This window comes from Polypterus senegalus, chromosome 16 (assembly GCF_016835505.1).
Source record: "Polypterus senegalus isolate Bchr_013 chromosome 16, ASM1683550v1, whole genome shotgun sequence".
NCBI classification, from domain to species: domain Eukaryota; kingdom Metazoa; phylum Chordata; class Cladistia; order Polypteriformes; family Polypteridae; genus Polypterus; species Polypterus senegalus.
Genome location: NC_053169.1, coordinates 18,807,891 through 18,823,000, shown reverse-complemented (window position 1 = coordinate 18,823,000; position 15,110 = coordinate 18,807,891). Strand labels below are relative to the sequence as shown.

At 36.1% G+C, this 15,110-nt stretch overlaps 1 protein-coding gene across 1 annotated transcript in view; it reads left to right on the top strand.

Moving 5' to 3' along the window:
* LOC120517018 (cullin-9) overlaps positions 1–15,110 on the top strand; it is a 112,912-nt gene that overhangs the window by 25,392 nt on the left and 72,410 nt on the right. The window contains 6 exon segments of the mRNA XM_039739086.1: positions 2,442–2,596; positions 4,243–4,776; positions 7,536–7,704; positions 11,943–12,133; positions 12,757–13,108; positions 14,841–15,030. Coding sequence (XP_039595020.1) covers positions 2,442–2,596; positions 4,243–4,776; positions 7,536–7,704; positions 11,943–12,133; positions 12,757–13,108; positions 14,841–15,030 — 1,591 coding nt within the window.

Sequence of the window (15,110 nt, the reverse complement as noted above, 5' to 3'; positions counted from 1 at the left end):
GCTGATAACTACAGCCTTTTTATTTTATCCACGGCTTCCCCACTGTCTTATTGTTCATTTATTACGATTATAGTTATTGTGTAGATATTTTAGACTTACTTTACATTGTTCAAGTACACATTTCCTTTATCATTCCAACCGTACCCGCATTAACATATGTGAGGTTCTGTGTTGTGGAGATTTTCAGGATGGGCTGCAGGTGCTCATCAGTGAGGCGACTCCGAGGTGTGCTGTTTTGTTAGTCTTCATGACTGAGAAGAGCTTCTCACACAGATATGTGCTACCAAACATGCATAAGGTTCGAGCCACATGTAGACGGAGCTGGAGCATTTGTGTGGGAATGGAGTGAATAAACTGTACGGGCCCTGCAGTATCGTACTTTGCCTTCAGTGTGCCATTACACTGCAGCTCAATCACCTCCATCTGAATCTGCACAGGTGCAGTTTTCACATCGATGGCAAATGGGTTGCGGAACAACTGAAAATTATTTTTTTGTTCTTCAAAGTCACCAAAGCGCCGTGCAAACTCAGTGCGCTCAGTTTATCAGCAAAGTGCGTATTTGGGAACTCCGTAGTGCCGAGTTGGTTCAACATTACTTGGCAAAAGGGAAAGTGGGGCAAGTTGCACTGGTGCATTTGTGTCTCCCATAAAAGTAGCTTCACTTGAAATCACTTTGTGATTTTGCACGGGTAAAAACGTCTGCTGAAGTGTCAGATTCTTCTTTAACTCTTCTGCTTTCTGTATCTTGTGCATTGCATTCAGGTCTTTCAGGTTATCTTGATGTTTTGTCTCATAGTGCCGTCTTAGATTAAATTCTGTAATTACAGCCACATTAGCTCCACAAATGAGACACACGGGTTTACCGGCAATGTCAGTAAACATATACTCAGCCTCCCATCGGTTTTTAAAGGCTCTATGTTCAGAATCACCTTTTCTCTTCAGCATCGTGTGGGCTAGCTTCACAATAACTTGCAACATCATAAGCTAGACTTGATTAATGCGGTAAGTGTTCGGCAAGGCAGCTGAAGCGCTACATTATGGGATCTGTAGTTTATTGTGTTACCAGCACTTTATCTCCCCGGGCCATTAATAACAATAATACAGTATATAAAAATGATCTCGCGGGCCGGATTTAATTACACTCCGGGCCGGATGTGGCCCGTGGGCCTTGAGTTTGACACATATGGACTAAATAGAACTTGAAAAGATATATTTTTGAATGTGATGCACAATTCAGATCGAGTTGACGCGCACTACAGTACATCGAGCCCACGTGCTATTGTGGTTTTGCCTGCGTGCCTCAATAAGTTACCCTCCCCTCGCTCTTACTTTTTTACCGCTCATCTAATGAATACACTGAGTATGGCTTTACCAAAACAAATCATTGATCGCGAATAAAGTATCCATTATTCATAAAGCTTCAATTGGTGATCTGTCTTTCTGCATTAACCGCATATTTTTTCATACGTCTCAAACCAAGGGGATGCGAAGTTAAAATGAATAAAAATGCGTGTGTACATACTCAGTGCATCTCGGGAATCGAACCTCGGACGTCTGCGCTAGAGGGGAAGCCTCTACTATTGCGCCACGGCGTGTGGTTTATCTATTTGAGCGTAGCAGTGTAATTCGGTTTTTGTTCAGCACTCTTTGGAACTGTTGCTTTTTGTCTGCGCACTGCGTCAGTTCACGTGAGCCGCTGAATATGGTTTTATATGTCACTCGCTCGCTTCTAATTGTTTCGCTGCCTTAATTATATAATGCATGTTTTCTTAAGGGCTTTTTGGAGCTCTTCCTGGTTTTCTACGAACTGTGTAATTACGTGGGAGGCGTGATGATGTCACACGAAACTCCGCCCCCCACGTCTTTCGAGCTCAACTCCATTACAGTAAATGGAGAAAAATAGCTTCTAGTTATGACCATTATGCGTAGAATTTCGAAATGAAACCTGCCCAACTTTTGTAAGGAAGCTGTAAGGAATGAGCCTGCCAAATTTCAGCCTTCTACCTACACGGCAAGTTGGAGAATTAGTGATGAGTCAGTCAGTCAGTCAGTCAGTCAGTGAGGGCTTTGCCTTTTATTAGTATAGATATATGTATATATATATATATATATATATATATATATATATCTTAAGCTATACAGTATATATGTGTGTGTGTGTGTGTATATATATATACAGTATATATGTGTGTATATATATATATATATATATATATATATATATGTGTATATATGTATGTATGTATTTATACAGTATACACACACAGTATCCAGGTGACACCTATTTAAACTCATCCTAGTAATTTTATATACATAATATGAGTTCACTTAAGGTAATTTACAAAACTATGTAGGTTTGCTTGAAAATGTTATATTAAAAGTTGTATTTTACAACAGTGGTGTTAATGAATAAATTAACTTTCTGTTTTATCTTTTTTTAGGAAGTCGTGCCTATGTCCTCCTCTCTCTTAGTCAGCAGGATGGGATTGAACAGCACATGGATTTTGACAATCGATATACTCTTTTGGAACTCTTTGCTGAAACCACATCTACTGAGGAGCATGGCATCTCTTTTGAAGGCATACACCTTCCACAGGTACAGCACTTGTCAGCTGGTGAAGAACAAGTAGATGTCACTAGTTCTATACCAGAGTCAGTTAACTTGCAATATGTCAAATTGTTTGCTTGTTTGTCTGAGACACACACATACTCTCTCTCTCTCGCATATATTTTTGTATATGTGTATATACACCAATCTGACACAACAATAAAACCACTGACAGGTGAAGTGAATAATATTGATTATTTTGTTACCATGGCACCTGTCAAAGTTGGAATATATTAAGCAGCAATAGATGTAATGTGTTAGATGCAGGAAAAATGGTCACGGTTAAGGATCTGAGCAACTTTCACAAGGGCCAGAACATTCAGTGCAGCACAGCTTTCTGTATAAGGGGCTGTGTATCTGCAGACCGGTCAGATGCCCATGCTGACCCCTGTCCACTGCTGAAAGCACCTATAATGGGCATGTGAGTTTCTGAAGTGGACCATGGTGCCAGGGAATAAGTTGGCCTGGTCTGATGAATCACATAATCTGTTTATAAAAAAGCACATAAATCAGGTACATGTTTCCTAGTTGCAGTTTTGAAAGATTACATTGGTCTGTGGCTTTTAGCTATTCTTGTGTGTGCCATCTTAATTTTGTATTGTATATTAGTCTTTTCCCTAATGTATAAAGGCTGACATATGATACAAGGACTGTGTATTTTTTTTAATAGTGCTTAAGTTTCAAACAAGAGACTACATTTTGGCACCTATTTCAGGAAAAAGTACTGTTGCAACTTTAGGCTTTTTTTTGGGTGTTAAGTATTTTTTAAGTTGTTTGCTCCTTTTTGTGTTTATCAGATAATGGAAGAAGATGTTTTTGGTTAGTTTCTTATTTCTATAGTAGTAATACACTGTGCTTTAAAGTAAAAACAGATGATTTATTTAGAATTTTGTCACAAATTGTAAATCATTTTGAGGTGGTCCTGCCTAATGGCATTTTGCAACAACAGTGCCAAACAGATGTCTCTGATAGAGCATGTGTGAGATGTTGTGGAATCGTCTTAACTGTGTTGTCTGGAAATCTTAGCCTGCTTGGAGGAGAAGATGCATAATGCTTAATTAAATGTACTACTGGACACCACCAGCATGTTATGATTTCATTCCGCCACTCCTAACTAGTTGTGTGCCAACTTGACAGCAAAAACTTGCAAATACACAATAGATATTTGTGTACTTGTGTGCCATTTTTTCCATACACAGTTTTTCATGTAAACTAAGCCACTGATTCTGATTTCTTAGGAGATTAATTTTTTGTCATACATACATTGTAATTTAAAATGTCTTAAAATGCTTGTTTTTTTAATCTATACATATTAAGTATTTATGTATGTAAGCCTCTTTTATTTGTTCTGTTGAAATATTTTTGTCATAGTCAAGTTCATTTTCCATTTCATATTTACTTTAGTAAAAAGCCCACAGAAAATTAAAGACCTGAACCAAAAGTCTAAGAAAACAGCTAAGACATTGTAAACCCTTAAATGCAAGGAAAAGAGACAAAACTTCAGGGAGTCTGAGTGCTTTTAAATTCAGAAACTACTTGTTTATAACATATAAAAGTTTTAATAGTAGCAGGCATTTGCTTTCCTTAGATAATCAGCAGAGCTTTTAATTTGCCTCTTAAACTGTGTTTTGCAGATACCTGGGAAGCTGCTCTTTTCACTTGTCAAGCGCTACCTCTGTGTTACATCATTAATGGACAAATTGAACACTAGTAGCTGTGAACAGACCTCAGAGAGACAGGAAGGTACTGTCTCCCTACACCAGAATGAGCATTCACGTGTCCAGCATGAGTTTGAGTTCACTATGGCCATGGCCAACCTTATATCAGAGTTAGTGCGAGTAATGGGCTGGGACCGTAACCGGCAGATGGACCATGAATCTATGTTTAGTTCTGCTGAGGAAGATCAGCAGCAGAAAATTATACAATCAATTTTTCAACCTCGCAGCACACCTTGCCAAACCATCCTTGCTGCTCCACCCCCAAAAAAGAAAGCATCAATAGGCTTTTTACATCCTTCAGACTTTGATACACGTGCTGCTTATGTAGAATATGTACAGAACACATTGATAAGTGGAATGGTTGTCCGCATGCTAGAGGATTACGAAGAAGTGAGTTCTGGTGATGAAGGAGAGTTTCGATACAGCAATGATGGCACTCCACCAGTACAGGTAAGCTGGTCCATCAACTTTGATCTTTCAAAGGCATGTACATAATATAAACACCCCTCTTCCATTTTATAGAGAATATCAGATGGGATTCTGAAATAACAGAGTTAAAGTACCATTAGAATTAATTTATGAGGAAAGTAGACGAAATTTTGCCAAGTCCATAGATTTTTTTGTATAAAAATCTACTGATTATGAATGATTAATTTTTCATATTAATGTATTTTTGTTTCCATTTTTACTACAGTTACGTATTGTGAAAATACAGTGCATTCAGAAAGTATTCAGACTTCTATCACATTTTGCTGTGTTGCAGGCTTATTCATTTTTTTCCTCCCATTAAGGAACACTTAAATACCCTCCAGATTAACACTGCTAATCCAGGATTTTAGATATTTTTGTGAATATTATAAAAAAAAAACACTAAAACATCACATTGACATAAGTATGTATACCTTTTGCTGTGACACTTGAATTTTGTCTCTTGTGCATCCCAGTCTATTAAGTGTTTTTTGAGATGTTTCATTACTTTGATTTGAATCCACTTGTGGTGAATTCAGTTAATTGAACTTAATTAGGAAATAGGGATGCTCCGATTGATTGGCTGCCCATCAAAATTGGCCAGTTTTCCCCCAGAAGACGATTGTAGATTGGTAAAAAGGCTGATCACAAAGGCCAATATTTTCAGCCCTTTCTTTTCTAAGCTTTACTGTAATTTATTTGAAGTGCTCCTTAACACACATTATTACAGTTTATCTCTCTTGGCAGCAAACTTCCTGCAGTGTAAACAAAGAGCAACGAGTGGAAGCTTGTTTTTCCAGTGAACAAGTGGTAATTGCTATCTTAGCCTTTAGTTAAAGAAAGCGGAGTAATAAACCTGGGAGAAACAAGGAGTCGGATAAGTTGTCCTGTGCAACTTGACAAATGGCAAGAAATGCTGCTTGAAGGAGTTAAGGTCTTTTTATTTTGTCCTTTAAATTAAAACTTGTGCCTCTTGAGTTTGGACAGAGAAGCAGCTTACACTTTTAATTGGATAAAGAAAACAAAGACAAATTTGAAATTGATGTTTAGTAAAAATTAGGCTTTTTTAAAAGGTTTGTCCTGTATTATTTGTTGCTGTGTGTCATACAGCACAAGTTTTAGTAAGAAACAAGTACTACATAATTAAAATGGTAACTTATATTTTATAATTACCCCTCAATAATAACAAATGTCTATTTGATACACTGTAGGGAAAAAACACACCTGTATAAATATAGGAAATGTATATTTTAACAGCAAAAAGCTGCAGTGCAATTACTAATTTGAAATGATTTGAACGTATAAGTGCATTTATATTTACATTTAAGTAGTGTTTAATTGCCAATATCAATTAATTGTGTGAGAATAAATATGTGTATATATAATATATATATTACATATACATATATATTACACATGCACACACACATACATATATATATATATATATAGATAGATAGATAGATAGATATGGAACCCCTTGCCGATAGCTCGCTTTGCATACTATCAGTGAGTGCATGATATGGATTTTTTGTTAAATGAAAAAAATAACCCTTTCACAATATTTCACACAGGCAGGACATGGTACTTGAATTTACAATCTCCTTACTGTAAGACAGTATGTATGCTACCATTGCGCCACATATGTGTCTTGTTGAGTGCTAACACACAGCTGTACCACTACTGTTCTTAGTATTGACATGAGAGTATCATTGTTGTATTCTCCCTTGGAAGATGAAAAAAAAATTATATAGTAGATGTATGGTATATAACATATGGTTTTGAAGAAAATGAGCATTGCATGAAAGTGTTGCACAATTTAGCTAATCTTTCTCTATACAGTATAGAGAGAAAGAAGATACATAATTTTTTTTTTTTTTGGAGAAATGGTGAAAACTGCTCTCTTTAATTTAGACTTGTTATGGATAAATATTTTTGTACATATTTTTTTAAAGTATGCATTTTAAGGAAATTTTAGTTTTTAGTATTTTATGGTCACAGAGCAATAAGCCTACAGAAATTCATTTTGTTAATAGAAAATGAACACTTAATGCCTGTGGTCTGTAGTTTAATTGTAAAAATACACTTTAATATAGGACATGGAGCTTCTGTTTGTCTATTTATGCAGGATTTTACTGTAAAAAAGTTAATTTAAAGAGATTAAAAAAAAAAAAACTTAATCGGTCGATCAAATAACATGAAATTGGTGATCAGTGTCGGACGATTACTTCATAACAATTTCCTGAAAAGATTAGATACAAGATTGTGTCAAGGCACAGATCTAGAGGAGGCTACAAAAATGTCTGCAGCAGTAAGGTTCCAAAGAGCACAGAGGCCTCTGTAATTCTTAAATGGAAGAAATTTGGAATAACCACAACTCTTTGTAGAGCTTACCACCCACCCAAACTGATCAGTTGCAGGAGAATGCCCTTGGTAAGATTGATGACCAAGAACTTGAAGGTCACATTGGTTGAGCTTGGGAGAAACTTCCAGAAGGATTAACATCACTGCAACACTCCACTGATGTACTATATTTAATATGTGAAGTATTATCTTAATATTGATTTATAATTGGTATTTTTAAAAGTGCCATGGTGCTCATTTGCTTTTTATTTTAGCCATTTTTAACTGCTGCTGTGATTGTTTGAATGATTATTGTGTGAACTTGAATTCAGAAATATGTTTAATATGTTTTGACATATAAATATGAATATTAACTGTCATTAAATATGATTATGCAGGTGTACTGGAATTCTTTGAATAGGACTTACTGGGTACACTGGCACATGATTGAGATCATTGGTAGTGGCACAAGTGGGCAGGCTGAGAAAGAAACCCAGGAGAAAGCATCAACACTTGCTGAAACTTTAAAACTAAGCACTGGTGAACGTGATCAATCTTTATTACCAGGTATTTGATTTTACTGTATCTCCAAACATTAGATGGCATTAAACCATTAATGCTTACTCCATGCCCTTTTAATGGACTACTTAATCTGTGTTTTCATAATGCGATAAAGTAAATGTATTTTTGGAAAAAAAGGCTATTTTCTCTCAACCTTGGCTAATTAATGAATCATTCCATACATACTGTACATTACTTCTTATTTTGGTTTAATGTCATGAAACAAATGACAACTAAGGCACAGGAAGGTAGAACATTTTCAAGATGAGCGACTCCTGCATTACTGAAAACAGAACCTGGGCAGGTTTTTGTCTTTCATATGTGTGTACTGTGCAAGTTAAATCTGCGCCAAATTATATATGCTATTTTCCATGATTTTAACTGTGCAGAAATCACTCTATGTGAAAACTGTCTTTATTTAAAAATAAATCAGTAAAACTAATTCCAAGTTGCTCATTTTTATAGAAATATTTAATAGAAAAGTGCACTAAGAAAAATTGGAGTAAATAGAAAACACATCAAAAAAGAACACTTTAAACAATAATAATAAATATCGTATATACTCACGGATAAGTTCTCCTGCGCATAAGTCGGGGCTTGATTTTAAAGTATAATTTCTGGTATTTTATAATGTCTGTCGTATAAGTCGAATGCGGAAAACTATTGGTCCAAGAGATTATGATATGATAACACCCACCAGAGAGAGTAACCACAGAGCACGCAGCCTTTTTCTTCTCTCTATTGTGCCTACGTGACCATCATGGTAATACTCAAACTATTCCGAAGCAACATTTGCACTGATTTGTTTTTTGTATCTCACACCCTCATACACCTTTATCGTAAGAGCATCCCTTATCTACAATGGAGTGTTCAATCAGAAGAAAATATGAAGCTGGTTTTAAATTAAATGTTGTTGAAGTAGCAAAATAAATTGGTAACTGTGCTGCTGCAACAAAATTCGATGTCTCTGAGAAACTGATGCAAGACTTTTTTTAGTGTTTTGAACAGGACGGGGTCTGATAGTGTTTCCCGTGATTGTTTTTGTCGGCAATTTGTAAATGATTAAATCTGCTGCAGCCTGCTCTGACATGTTGAGTGTCTTACAAAATGCTAATTAATAATTATCAAAATAGTAATACTGGTAATTCTGACACATTTTGTAATTGGCCAAAATGTAATGCTTTCTTCATTAAAACAGAAAAGCCACATTGTATGAGCAGATAGGTTAGGGAGTGCTTTGGTTTTTTTTGTGCACAGCAAAAACACCAATATTAAATTAACAGTTAATGTGTAGATATGCTAACAGTCCTTTTTACAATGTACTTGTTAATTTAACACTGACAATTCAAAAGCAAATGAAAAACATTTTTTCTTTTGGTGGTCAGAGTTTCTTTCTTTTGCATAAACATTGTTCAATTCTTTGAACACAGCATGGTATGACAGAAAGTTATAGCTGCTTTATCCATTGCAGCGTTTGAGTGAAGTATGTCTAGTGCTTATATTCTGTCATTTTCAAACAATAAAAAATAAAGTACAACTCGTAAAAGTGATCTAGTTGCAGCCAAGATGTATAATGTAAATAGACAAACGGACATGATGTCGACAGAAAATATGAAAACTTTTTTTTTTTAACCCGTAAACAGCTGCAAAATTCAATTTACAAAGCATTATTGTAGCAAAGCTTTTGTATACAAATCATACCATGGAAGGCACAGGTTATTTTAGAATTTTGTGATGTAGTAAAAATATTGTAAGCACTGTATATACACTCACCTAAAGGATTATTAGGAACACCTGTTCAATTTCTCATTAATGCAATTATTTAATCAACCAATCACATGGCAGTTGCTTCAATACATTTAGGGTGTGGTCCCGGTCAAGACAATCCCCTAAACTCCAAACTGAATGTCAGAATGTAAAAGAAAGGTGATTTAAGCAATTTTGAGCGTGGCATGGTTGTTGGTGCCAGACGGGCCGGTCTGAGTATTTCACAATCTGCTCAGTTACTGGGATTTTCATGCACAACCATTTCTAGGGTTTACAAAGAATGGTGTGAAAAGGGAAAAACATCCAGTATGCGGCAGTCCTGTGGGCGAAAATGCCTTGTTGATGCTAGAGGTCAGAGGAGAATGGGCCGACTGATTCAAGCTGATAGAAGAGCAACTTTGACTGAAATAATCACTCGTTACAACCGAGGTATGCAGCAAAGCATTTGTGAAGCCACAACACGCACAACCTTGAGGCGGATGGGCTACAACAGCAGAAGACCCCACCGGGTACCACTCATCTCCTCTACAAATAGAAAAAAGAGGCTACAATTTGCACGAGCTCACCAAAATTGGACAGTTGAAGACTGGAAAAATGTTGCCTGGTCTGATGAGTCTCGATTTCTGTTGAGACATTCAAATGGTAGAGTCACAATTTGGCGGAAACAGAATGAGAACGTGGATCCATCATGCCTTGTTACCACTGTGCAGGCTGGTGGTGGTGGTGTAATGGTGTGGGGGATGTTTTCTTGGCACACTTTAGGCCCCTTAGTGCCAATTGGGCATCGTTTAAATGCCACGGGTTACCTGAGCATTGTTTCTGACCATGTCCATCCCTTCATGACCACCATGTACCTATCCTCTGATGGCTACTTCCAGCAGGATAATGCACCATGTCACAAAGCTCGAATCATTTCAAATTGGTTTCTTGAACATGACAATGAGTTCACTGTACTAAAATGGCCCCCACAGTCACCAGATCTCAACCCAATAGAGCATCTTTGGGATGTGGTGGAATGGGAGCTTCGTGCCCTGGATGTGCATCCCACAAATCTCCATCAACTGCAAGATGCTATCCTATCAATATGGGCCAACATTTCTAAAGAATGCTTTCAGCACCTTGTTGAATCAACGCCACGTAGAATTAAGGCAGTTCTGAAGGTGAAAGGGGGTCAAACACCGTATTAGTATGGTGGTCCTAATAATCCTTTAGGTGAGTGTATAGTACATTTGTATCATCTCTTTTTGTTTCTCTGACACTCACTAGTTAGAAGCCTTTTCAGCATGTGGATGAGTCAGCTGGTTAGTTATGTGAAGTTTGCTGTTTCAGAACAGGACGAAATTTTTCAGCAGTGACAAAATATCAGTTAGATGGAGAATATTATTTATTTTATTATAAAATGCCATTTGCACAATGCAACACTGTCATTCAGTAATGAATAACTTTATTACAATGAGTGATGTAACAGTGGTGTAATAATTTGCATATGTGGGCTATTGTCTGTTGCAGGTTCATTTGTTAAGGTGTTCTGGTTATTTATATTCTTTTTAATGAAAGAACGCTAACATGCAGGTGTTTTTTTTTTTTTTTTACTGAACAGAGACGAAATGTGCCATTTATATGTGTAGGCTGTATTTTTTTTTTTCTTTCCTTGATAGGGATGACGTGCAGGTTGTACAGAGGTGCAGGTTATATGCAGGAAAATATAATAAATAATCCTGCATTCTTTACCGTCTTTCTGCATAATGCATGAACATTATCAGTCTAGGCAGCCGTCGAAATTTAAACAAAAAGACATTCCAATCTATACTGTGTTTTTGACCAGTTAGCAAAAGTGTTTCTGCAAATTCTTCTAAAGTTTGCTAGTGTCACATGAAGAGTATTTACTATATGTACTAGAGAAAACTAGACAATTTGTTTCACTGTAATAGATTTACTACGTATAAGCCATTCTTTTGGCATAGCTCAGTTTTTCTATGGATATGTGTGAAAATATCTATATAAATCTTTACCTATAATTCAAAAATACAATTGCATATCTTTATTTATAGTAATATACTGAATAAAAATCTTTCCTTAAACAAAACATACATTTTAGCACAAAGTATGTTTGTCCTATTGTGTTTTTTTATTTGTGAAATTTGAATATAGTTTCTTTAGTTCTGTATAATAAAAAATACAGTGTTATATACAGATAGCAGAAATATTTTTGCTGAAAGTAAAACAGCATTGTTCACAAAGTATAGAGTATAATTCCTAGTACATAACATATGCAAAGTAGTTTCCGCAGCATTTGGAATTACAAAACTATATTTGACAATACATTTTCATGTTTTTATATTGTCTTCATTATAACATTTAAAAATTGCAGTTCAAATCAATATATGGTATTCTTTATAATTAGCAAACTGTGGAATTAAAGCATTTGGGTATTGTAGTTTGGGTAATATATTTAATTTTTTTTTTTTTTGTGGCAGTAAGTCAGATGTTCTTCTGTAAGCCTCCTGGGGGACTCAATGCATTGCCTTATTTGGCAGAGAGTGCATGTGAGGATTCAAGGGTCCTGAGTCGGGCAGAATGGTGGGAGCTGCTGTTTTTCATCAAGAAGCTTGAACTCAAACAGCAGCAAGAGGTTAACAGACTCATTTGTCAAAGCTTAGATTATCAGGTGAGATTGTGCATTGGTATTTGTATGGTTTGTCTTCTACTGTGTTTTGAGTGAGTAAATTTCATCAGTAAATGAAAGCCCAGTAGTTTTTACACTGGATATAAAAGTACTTATATTTTTACACATACATTCAGTGCATTTTTATTGTGAATAAACTGTATAAAACCAATTTCCTGTCCATAACTTCACTATGAAATTGCCATCTTGGGTTAAAAACTAATACTCCTAAATGCATTCTGTGTTAAATTGTAACTTTTTTTTTTTTTCTTTAAAATGCCTTTAGAATTCAAAAGTATGCTGACATATATCAGAAGTCACTTTATTCTCTGTAATATCTTGGTTTCACTTCTACATAGTATTTGGAGGTAGTTACTGTACATTGTTTTTTGTATACTTCTCTTTTGTAAATATGGTTATTGTATTTGATTTTTGCCATATTTCATATTTCAACAAAATGTAATTAATTGTTTAGCAGCCTAGTTATACCTGTTGTTTTAAAGGGTCTTTTATAGTTGTAAAGGGTGCAAGTTGGACCTTTAATTCTGTGATGAGTACTTCATTTAATCAATTTGCATAAAAAGTTTAGGATTTTCATTTTTTTCTCCTTTTTTTTCCTTTGACAGATGTATGAAATTGATGAAGTCGGTCTGATCCAGTTGTCTGTACCTGTGGATGTGGCACAGAAACTGCTGCAGTACTTAACTGAACATTCACAAGCAGACACTTTGAGTGATTTGCAAAGCTCACATGTTTACATCAAACACTATTTAAGAAAGGGGCCCCTAGAGCAGGAAAGGTTAAGTGAGGCCTTAAATATGGAGTTTGGGGATGAGGGTCCATCATCTTCACTTGGTAATACCAATATGCTTAAAAAGGATTTAGCCACAGATCCCTTACCTGCTGCTAATACAGATGTGGAATTGCCAGTAGATGAAGAGCTAAACTATCCGGGTGATATAGAAGAAAAAATGAAAGGTAGGACTGGCCAGTTTTCCTTCCAGCAGAGTAAACTGCATTTTCCAATTGTTTTATTCTTCATGTTTTTAACTTAATGCTATTAAGAAAGCAAGTGTTTGAGTGAAGAAATTAGAAACAAATGTGTGCAGTATTGTAGATTTGTACTATTACATATTTGCACATTATTAATAATTTATTAACTGCAAAAATTAGGGCAGGGCGGTGGCACATTGACTAGCACTGCTGAATGTTGGATCCAGAATCCGAAATTTGCATCCTGAGTCTGTTCTTTATCGGTATCTGTGTCCAGTTTATGAAATTTCCCCATGGGTGTGCATGTTTGTTTTATTTTGGTTTTGTTTATTTTTTTTAAAATTTTTTCCTCCTTTCTCCTCGTTGGTTTTTATGTTAGTATGATTGGAAATACTTGATTGACCAGGCATAAATGTAGGAATTTGGGTGAGTGGGCTTTGGATTTGGTGCATCATGCAAGGCTACGTCCTGCTTTGTACCAGATGCTGGAATGATATACTGAGGGCTCTCCCAATCTTGAATTGGGTTAAAAAGAAGCAATCCTGTTATTGCTATCTGAATAATCCGATTTATCAAGTTAGTCTGTAGTACTAAGGTGTTGTACTGTGTTATCCATTATGGATGTATTGAGACATCAAGCAAAATAACACTTTTTGGTGGCTAACTAAAAAGATTACAAAATGCAAGCTTTTGAGGCAACTCAGGCCCCTTCTTCAGGCATCTTGCAGACATTTATTTTTTTGGTGGGGATTCCTGAAACCTCACACACAGAGACACTAATTAACAGCAAATCAAATAAATAACTATGCAGTATATTGAACAACAATGAAATATAAACAGGTAAACTTCCCCTTCCCTTACAGTGATAACAAATACTAACACTTAACAATATAAACATGACGAAGTCCTTAACACAGTCCCAATGCAGCAGTAACAGAAGACGAGTTATGAAATAAAAGATGGTGATCCTGGGGAGCAGGTTTCCATAAGTAATGTAATAATCTGTCCTACCAGTAGTCCTGATGCAATGAGGGGTGGTGAGATTTGGGGAGTGCTCCCTCCGATGAAGCACAATGACCAAAACAACACTACGCACGAGACCGTCCATACATCCTTACAGGTTTACGATCCAGGGTGTAAACGATATTCCACAGAGGTTGTGGCAGACGAGACAAACGTGTGAACATAAACACAGACAGCAGGCTCCCCTTTTGCTTAGCTGGCTCCCTATTAAAGTTCCTGCCTATCCTCCTTGTCCCCAGTAGCCCCTGTGCATTTTGTGGACGTCCAATCAAGGATCAACCCTTGTTGCAGCTGACAAATGGATTCCATCAATCTCTACCGCTGCTACAAGTATTATTCAGAAATATGCATATGGCAGCATCCAGCCGTTGTCATCTGTTGGCATGGAAGCAGTGTTCCCTTTTTGTGTTGTTTCCAAGTCTCTTCATTATTAAATAAAATTCACAACAATATGCAGCTGTTGTGAAGGGTTTACATATTTTGACAGTTTTTCTCCAATTTCTTCCTCTAACCTTGGCCACCGTGATTAATAAATTTATATTGTAAACGAAATATTAAAAATAGTACGCAAATCCTGTTACATTTTGAAAGTGTATTGATGGGGGTACAGGTCGAGGGGGATTAGAGGTTTATACATTTTTAATGCAAATGCATGGGTTTCATAAATCCACATGAATTTTTAATCTTCTCATAGTATTCAACAATCCAAAAATTCAAGGGAAGAAGAACTATCTGGAACGGTTTAGTGAAGTAATTGACATTATGAAGAAGAACAGTATGGATATTGGCCAGCAGCTGGCTGGTCTTAAATTTATGACTAAAGTTTTGGAGGAGGAAACCCAAGAAAGAATTACGCTTAGAACAGATTCTGCTCAGACCATTCGGTAAGTGTTACACTTAAGAGCTTACATTGGAGAATTTGAAGTCCTAATATTCATTTAAAAAGCATGGAACACTTCAATTC